This window comes from Canis lupus, chromosome X, assembly GCF_048164855.1.
Source record: "Canis lupus baileyi chromosome X, mCanLup2.hap1, whole genome shotgun sequence".
In the NCBI taxonomy this organism is placed as follows: Eukaryota; Metazoa; Chordata; class Mammalia; order Carnivora; family Canidae; genus Canis; species Canis lupus.
In genome coordinates, this window is record NC_132876.1 from 99,740,885 (window position 1) to 99,750,052 (window position 9,168).

The following is a 9,168-nucleotide window of genomic DNA, read 5'->3' on the forward strand; positions in this document are numbered from 1 at the left end:
TATTATCTAAGTATTTCTTCACTTTGGTTATTAATTGGTTTAAATATTTGGCAGCTCCCACATTCGGGGCATATATACTGAGGATTGTTAAGTCCTCTTGTTGGATAGATCCTTTAAGTATGAGATAGTGTCCCTCTTCATCTCTCACTACAGTCTTCGGGGTAAATTTTAGTTTATCTGATATAAAGATGGCTACCCCTGCTTTCTTTTGAGGACCATTGGAATGGTAAAAGATTCTCCAACCTTTTATTTTCAGGCTGTAGGTGTCCTTCTGTCTAAAATGAGTCTCTTGTAGACAGCAAATAGATGGGTCCTGCTTTTTTATCATCTGAAACCCTGCGCCTTTTGATGGGGTCATTAAGCCCGTTCACGTTCAGAGTTACTATTGACAGATATGAGTTTAGTGTCATCATGATATCTATTCAGTCCTTGTTTTTGTGGATTTTTGCACTGGACTTCTTCTTAAAGGGGAATTTTAAGAGTCCCCCTTAAAATTTCTTGCAGAGCTGGTTTGGAGGTCACATATTCTTTCAGTTCCTGGCTGTCTTGGAAGCTCTTTATCTCTCCTTCCATTTTGAATGAGAGCCTTGCTGGATAAAGTATTCTTGGTTGCATGTTCTTCTCATTTAGGACCCTGAATATATCCTGCCAGCCCTTTCTGGCCTGGTAGGTCTCTGTGGAGAGGTCTGCTGTTACCCTAATACTTCTCCCCATAAAAGTCAGGGATTTCTTGTCTCTTGCTGCTTTGAGGATCTTCTCTTTATCTTTGGAATTTGCAAGCTTCACTATTAAATGTTGAGGTGTTGAACGGTTTTCATTGATTTTAGGGGGGGATCTCTCTATTTCCTGGATCTGAATGCCTGTTTCCCTTCCCAGATTAGGAAAGTTTTCAGCTAGGATTTGTTCAAATACATATTCTGGCCCTCTGTCCCTTTCGATGCCCTCCGGAACCCCAATTAAACGTAGGTTTTTCTTCCTCAGGCTGTCGTTTATTTCCCTTAATCTGTCTTCATGGTCTTTTAATTGTCTTTTTTCCTCAGTTTCCCTCTTTGCCGTCAACTTGTCTTCTATGTCACTCACTCGTTCTTCCACCTCGTTAACCCTCGTCATTAGGACTTCTAGTTTGGATTGCATCCCATTCAATTGATTTTTAATTTCTGCCTGATTGGATCTAAATTCTGCAGTCATGAAGTCTCTTGAGTCCTTTATGCTTTTTTCTAGAGCCACCAGTAGCTGTATAATAGTGCTTCTGAACTGGCTTTCTGACATTGAATTGTAATCCAGATTTTGTAACTCTGTGGGAGAGAGGACTATTTCTGATTCTTTCTTTTGAGATGAGGTTTTCCTTCTAGTCATTTTGCTCAGTGCAGAGTGGCCAAAAACAAGTTGTATTGGGAAAAGGAGAAAAAGAGAGAGAAAGAAGGAAAAAAAAGAGAAAAAGAAAAAAGAAAAAAGGAAGAAAAAAAGGAAAAAAGAGAAGAAAAAGAGAAAGAAAAAGAAAGAAAGGGGAAAAAAACGGCGGGGGAAGCAATCAGAAATCAAAAAGAAAAAAAAAACCACGTGGGAGTATCTTCTGATTCTGTATACTTTAAGTCCCTTGACTTCCCCTGGAACTTGTCTGTCTAGCTGGTCTTCTGGGGGAGGGCCTGTTGTGCTGATTTTCAGGTGTTAGCACTTGGGGGAGCTTCTCTGCCCCCTGCCTGGTGCAGGGCTCAGAGGGGGTTGTTTACCCCGTTAGGCCCCAGGAGGAACAACTCCAGTGGCGGGGCCAGCTCTGGAGCCCTGGAGTCACCCCCGCAGGAACTCCGGAGCTCTCCTCTGCAGGGGCCTGGAGGCTCCGGGGCAGGGCCGCCGCCCCAGCCCCTCCTATCTGCTCCCGGGTCAATGTGTGCACCCTGCAGCCCTTTAGGGAGCCCGATGCACTCTCCTGGGCGCGCAGGTGTCTGTTAGTGTCCCAGGGAGCCTGAGGGCATCCCCGCCCTCCTGGGGTCTTGCTCTAACTCCCTGCGGGCGCCTTTCTGCCCAGGAAGGTTGGTGCGGCTCCTGCTTCTCCCAGACGGGGCTCTCCTGTCCTGGGGACACTCGCCCCGGCCTTAGCCCGGCTCCTCGCTGGGTCCCTCCCCTTTGGAGGCCTTTTGTTTCTTTATTTCTTTTCCCCCCCCGTCTTCCTACCTTGATAGAAGCACGAACTCTTCTCACGGTAGCATTTCAGCTGTTCTCTCTTTAAATCTCAGGCCGAATTCGTAGATTTTCAGGATGATTGGAAGGTTATCTAGGTAATTTGGTGGGGACAGGTGATTTGGGGACCCTACTCTTCCGCCATCTTGCCCCTCCCCCTTCACATTTATTTTTTATAAGGAAGTGGCTGAGTCAGATAATTTTTTTGAGCTCCTGATCTTTTCTGAAATCACATATGTAGATGATCCTATAGCCTGCAAATATTTCTTTTTTCCCTTTATTCATACCTCGTATTTATTATAGTACTATTATTGCTCTGGCATATCATAATATATCTGGAATGGAGTAGTTGGTTGCCTCATCCCTCTTACACGATTCCTTTTTAATTTTTAAAGTTTTTATTTATTAGAGAGAGAGAGGGTATGAGAGAGAGAGAGAGAGAAAGGAGACAGAGAGAGAACATGAGCAGGTGGGGAAGGGCAGAGGGAGAGGAAGGAGCAGGCTCCTTCCTCCGAGCAGGGAGCCCAACTTGAGACTTGATGCCAGGACCCTGGGATCATGACCTGAGTGAAAGGCAGACGCCTAACAGACTGAGCCACCCAGGCTCCCATATTCTTTTTTTGAAAGATGTATTTACTTATTTTAGAGAGAGGATGAGCATGCGAGGTAGGGGAGGGGCTGAAGGAGAGAATCTTCAAGAAGACTCCCCACTGAGCATGGAGCTCAATTCCATGACCATGAGATCATGGCGTGAGCTGAAACCAAGTTGGACTCTTAACCGACTGAGCCATCCAGATGCCCCCTCATATAGGATTCTTACCTTGACACTGTAAGAACTGGGATTCTACTTCTGAACAACCAGCTTGTAAACCAAGGTCCTCATCTCCTTGAGATGCTCCAGGCAGAAGTCGGGGGGCACTTGAGCCTGTCAGCTCTTGCCTGTGCCTCCCAGGCTAAGAGTAGAAAAGGGGTTAGTTGTAGCCCCGTCAGCTGTGGGTTGGGTGATCCCCATGTCAACACACAGTGTCTTTACTTGGAGCCTTCCCTTTTCCTGGGCCTCCACCCTCTCTGCTGATCTGAGGATATAGCCCTCAGACAAAGGCCTCATCTTCCTGGGACCTCAGTTGAAAGTCAGTGTTAGCCACAAGCAGCCAAAAGTCTCTGAACTCACTGAGCTGACTATTGGGACAGGATTTTTATGGGATTGCACTGTCCTGGCTGGGTCATTTCTTCATCCTCTTTCAGGTCTATCTCCATAATTTCTGATAGACTGATACTCTTTTCTCTAGTGACCTGAGAACTCTGCCCTTAGATGAATGCTCTTATGGCAGTGAGAAGCCTTAAGAATAAGTGAGGGTATGCTCATCTTGAAAACTGTGTCTGAGACCCTCCATGTTTAAGAACAGATGGGTTTGAAGCCCCTGGCACCCCCTGTGTTCTGCGGTGTTAGTCTCTCCAATCCTCCTTCTACATGGGGCCCTCACCTTTTTTTTAAATTTTTTTTATTTTTTATTTTTTTTTTTTGTCTCTAGGACTTATGGCTTCCTGGCAAATTCCACAGCTCTGCAAACTCTGGAGCACTTTATGCGTTGCAAACCTTGTAGAGAATGCATCTTTATCCTGGGAGTGATATGAAATGGGGAAGCTGTAGCACAAGGCAGGAATTCCAGGCCAGGTGGTGTGGGGCTGTCAGGGGAAAAAATATATTGATCTATTCCTTCCATTCACAGCCAGGTAAAGATTCTCATGTAACTTCTATTCTGGTAGATTTACTTTCCATGGGTAACAGATTGTCCAGACTGATTTTGTGAGCTCCTAATCTTTTGAGGTTATTTAATAATGCAAATGTAGATGGTCACACTGTCACCTAATCTCATCATTTATTTATACTTTTCAATTATTTTGGTATTCTTTTTGCTCTGGCTATATATTTCAATTCAGGAGTTTGGATACAAAGCCATTCTTTTGATCACCTAAGACAAATCTTGAAGTACTGAAACTAAATCTTAAATAAGAAACACAGGCTGTGTCCAGGGTGGGAATAGTAAAACAGTGTGGGCTCTATAATCATCTAGTCCACCTTCTCATGCCCTAGCCCTATGAATTCTGGCACATTGTCAAACTCTAACTCTATGAGCCTCAGGCTCTTCTCTATGAAGTAGGTTTGATAAGCCCTATCTTGTAGGACTGGTGGAGTGTGTGTAATGTACAGAAAGCATCTGTTGCCGGGCCTGTCTTGTGCTTAGACATTAAGGAATGGCAATTACTGTGATTATTTTGACCTCAGACATTATCATCTATGTAGCTGAGGGTTTTTTTGTTGTTTATTTTTACATCTAAGACATGTTGAAGAATATGCAGTGCTCTGGCCAAGAAAACCTCCCAATCACCCAAAATTCTCCTTAGGAATGAAAACTAAGTAGTATGTTCTCCTCGCCTCCTCTTTACCATGCTTTTCACTTGTTCTTTATGAAGTACTATCTCACCCTCTTCCATAAGGACAGCTGCTCTTAGAATCTATAATTGCATGGGCAGAGTCTGGGTCTTCTTTGACTAAATATCCCCAGTACAAGGATGAAGACTTCCCAAGAACAGATGCTCAATGTCTGTTTAAAATAAGAGACACAAGTAAATAGGTCTGATTCACTATAATTTATATTCTCAAACATTTTTTAAAAAGATTTTATTTATTTATTCGAGAAACAGATAGAGAGAGAGGCAGAGACACAGGCAGAGGGAGAAGCAGGCTCCATGCAGGAAGCCTGACATGGGACTCGAACCCGGGTCTCTAGGATCACGCCCTGGGCTGAAGGCAGTGCTAAACCACTGAGCCACCCAGGGTGCCCTATATTCTCAAACATTCTTGACAAACATAAACAAATTCAGGTATATGTCTTTTAAGTTTACAGAAAGTAAAGCAAACCAAGAATTAACCAATTTTTACTCTATCTATCTATCCATCCATCCATCCATCCATCCATCCATCCATCTTCTGTTCCCAACTATTTTAGTGTGGAACTCTTTCAAATATCTAAGGATATTCCTATCCTAGAGCCATGTTAGCTTATTCTGGATCACAAAAGTGATTTAAGGATTTCCAATCTCTATTTCAAAAAAATAAAACTCTTACTCCTAAACCTGATAAACAGCAATAAATGTGTGATCCATATCCTTCATAAATTTATATTCTGAATCTAAATAAACTTTCTGTTGAAAATAACACTGCTTGAAAAACAAAAACAAAGCTAGCAAGTTATGTGTGTATATCAGGAACACTAGGTAACAGGCCTTTCCAACCACAAAGTGAAGAATCTGACTCAGCCCTCTCTAGGGAGGAGTGGAGTGGCTGGATGTGGCCCTGGAATGTGCACTGGCCTTGGTAGCAGAGGCAGCCTTAGCCGTGGCTCTGGCCTGGGCTCGCTCTTCCTCATCTCGCAGAGCCTCTTCATAATGGGGCAGGAACACACTGGGGACGGTATCATGGACCTTCGCCAAAAACTCTAGGACTTTCATCTTGCTGGTCTCGGCATGGGCTCTCGGGCCCCACAGGAACTCGTAGCGTGGAGGATCACTACCGGACACCTGGCGGTATTCCAGGTACTTTTCCTGCACCAAATCTTGGGTGATGAGCTTCCTTGGCTCCCCAAAGATGAAGTGCCTCTTTCCATCATAGATGCCCAAGATATTCAGGAATTCCCAGATACCTTCTTCAGAAGTGCAGTTGCCATTCAAGAAGATCACACCCAGGAGAGGCATAAGAAGCCCATTCTTAGGAAAGCCCCAGCCATTGCTCACATCGCTATCACTGGTGAGGTTTAGGGTGCTCATGAGGGTATAGGAGTGACCACCAGGCTTGATTTCCTTTAATTCTAGGCCAAAGACCAGCTCCATGCGCTCAGAGGTTCTCTTGAAGATTTCAGGGAAATGCTCCCTGTACCTTTTGTTGATGATCTTCAGCATCTCTGCTTTTTTAATGGGCTCCTTCAATTTATACTTATACAGCATGAACTGCACCAACAACCCCACCTTCCCGGTTAGAGGATCTTTGGGAGCACTCGCAGTGGAAGTTGAGGCCTGGGAGGAATGTTTACCTCCCTCAACCTGGCTCTTGGCACCTGCATTAGATCTGCGGCGTGAACCACCTGCAACAGCCCTGGTGGTGGTTGGGGCTTCCTGAGGCTCCTGGGAAGTGCTAGCAACAGGGGAGCTTGGGGGAACATTCCCTAAAACAGAAGAGGTGGAAGGAGTGGTCTCTTCCTCCTCTGCTGTGGTGGCCTGAGCACTCTGGAGACCTTGGGTCTCATCTCTGTTACGGCGGCGTTTCTCACGAGCACGGAGCTTACTCTTCTGACCACGAGGCATAATGGCTGTGATCAGGGATGGCACGCAAGAGTGTGAGACAGGTGATTTGTGCACCTGCAGGAGGGAGAATAAGATGGTGCTATCACCTTCAACAGGTAGATTCTACTTTGGCTTTATTATTTTTTAAATATTTTATTTACTTAGAGAGAGAGAGAGCAAGAGAGCGTGCGCACAAGCAGGGGGAGGGGCAGGGTAGAGAGAGAAGCAGACTCCCCACTGAGGGGCTCTATCCCAGGACCCCAGGACCATGACCGGAACTGAAGACAGATGTTTAACCAACTGAGCTACCCAGGCACCCCCCCACCACACACACTTTGGCTTTATTAAAGGCCACCTCTGAAGCATCCTTGAGGGTGCTGTTCTAGGACCCTACAAAGGCTCCCATTCTCTTGGTCAGCCTGTCCTCTAAAAATCCCAGAAAGGAACCACAAAACCCTCAAAGTGAGTCTTATTTGCATCCTACTAGCCCTGCCTTGGGTTTACTCAGGTGAGAGCAGGTGTTTGCTGTGAGGCCCCCTGTGTTCTGGCATGCTGGGTCTTCTCAGTTTATCTTTAGTATTATGTCAACTCTTGGCAGAGCTGGGAACTCTCCCCTTTGCTACTATAAAGTTGACACCTCAAAGCTCCCTGGGACCCAGGAGAAGGAACTAAAGGGGTGCCTCGGTCTACCTCCCTGCTAGGGGATATCCAGTACTGTGAACTCAAGAAGGTCCTCTCTGGCCTGACTTCACTGGGATCCTCAGCATCATTTAGGGTCCTCATTGTGGCTCCTTGAAAGGTTTAACACCACTCCCCTCTGTTGACTGGTGGCTGCACCTTCAGACTAATAATACCATTGCCTTTATAACTGATATAAAGAAGTGAGGCAGATGTTCAACCTGACAGCCCTTCCCTCTGAGTTCCTGGGATGAAATCAAAGGGTTAAGATGGGCACTTCGATGTCTCCTCTATTTAGGATAGGATGAACCCTTGATTCCTCACTCAGGTTCCTCAATTTGGCTCCTGGTAGAGAAGCTCCACTTTTTTTTTGAATTAGTGCTAATGTCCTCATAGCAAGAGCCAACTTTCCTAAGTCCCAATAAGAAGAATGAAGACCACCTTATCTAACCAAACATGGTCCCCCAAGGGTAAAAGCTATTGCAGGAAAACTAATGTCCTATGGCAGGTGATCCCCTATAGGATCCCCACTCAAGGTCTAAATCTGACTCATGGTAGGGTCTAAGATTTCTTCCTCTGCTGGCCTAGAACCACTCCCCTTGGCCCAAGACCCTCACTGTCCTGTTACCATGGAATGGGAACTGATGAACACCTCTGCCTGACATCTATCCTTGAGGCTTCCCAGGCCTGATAATAGGCAGGATGCTTTGGGGCTCCAATGATATGGCATGGGACATGCCCAGAGTTCTCAAGGTCCTCACTATGCCACCTGGCATAACCTCAAATCCTATCTCTGCTGGCCTGAGGCTGCCTGCTTTGACCTGGCCCATCACCTCCCGGACATGTTCTGGGAAGAAGTGAGTATAAGGTATCATGTTACCATGCCCAAGTATCCCAGGTATGAAAACAGGACTAGGCCTTTATGTGGCCCCCTTCTTTTTGGGAAGAGTCCTCCATCCTCACTTAGTATCACAACCTTGACTCCTGTTGGGGACTGGGTCCCTTTTGCTGAGTGGGGCTTATTCCACGAGACCAAGGCCCTCCCCTCCCTGAAATCACCTCCAGTGAAAATGAGGAGGCACCTCAGCCTGCCAGTTCTGCCCAGGGCCCGCTTTGCTGAGTTTGGGAGTTGTCTAGTGTAACCCTCAATTCCCTTAGTTGCTAGAAGGGAAATCAGCTCTCTTGACGTCTGTCTACCCTTCTGGGAACCTCCCAGGGCAGAGTGCATGGGGGCTTCCTAGTATGGCCCCTTCTGTTACGTAAAGGTTTACTCATTGTACTCGGGGCCCTAATCTCAATCCAGTCAGGCCCTAGTTCCCCTCCGTGTGTAGAATCGGGGCTACTCCCACAGACCAAGGCCTTGTCTGTGAGCCTTTCTAGGCCAAATTTGGCCTTATAGGCCGCTGGGACCTCCCTGAGCCAAACCGAAGGGTCAGGTTCAGGGACCCAACTTTATTATGGGAGGCCGAGGGGGGAGGAGGAATCTCTTCGGTTCCCCCTCAGAGTTCTTACCTTGAATTCAGATCAGTCCCGGGAATCCGGCTCCCGCCAAGCGCACAAATATGGCGCCCGGCGGTGGAAGCCCCACCCAGAACGGAAGTCGGGTGAACCGCATCCGGTGTTGGCCGCGGTCCAGGGTCTCCAAGGATTGAAAGCAGAGGCGGGGCTCTGTGCGACTTCACTGCTTAGGGCTCCTCACGCAGGTCCTCACCGCGTCTCTCTGGGCCTGGGCTTCTCTCTCTGCTGGCCCGGGCCTGCCAGCGCCCAGAGCCCCCAGCCTCCCCAGTCCTCTTGCTATTCTCCTGGCTACTCCTTCCTGGGCCACAGAAGCCTGAAAGCAGGAGCAGGGCTCTTGGAGGCATTCTGTGGGTTTGGTTTTTTTTTTTTTTTTTTTTTAGCATGAGAGGTGCCGTGGGAAGCGGCAGAGGGAGAGGAAGAGAGAGCATCTTAAGCAGGCTCTGTTCCCAGGGC

General features: G+C 46.9%; 1 protein-coding gene across 1 annotated transcript; it reads right to left on the reverse strand.

Moving 5' to 3' along the window:
• Positions 1-4,855: 4,855 nt before the first annotated feature.
• LOC140627548 (melanoma-associated antigen B4-like) lies at positions 4,856-8,829 on the reverse strand. Its single transcript, XM_072815929.1, has 2 exons — positions 8,710-8,829; positions 4,856-6,594 (listed from the first exon to the last, which is right to left on the reverse strand). The coding sequence occupies exon 2, from the start codon at positions 6,538-6,540 to the stop codon at positions 5,506-5,508; it is 1,035 nt and encodes a 344-aa protein (XP_072672030.1). The 5' UTR covers positions 6,541-6,594; positions 8,710-8,829; the 3' UTR covers positions 4,856-5,505.
• Positions 8,830-9,168: the final 339 nt, after the last annotated feature.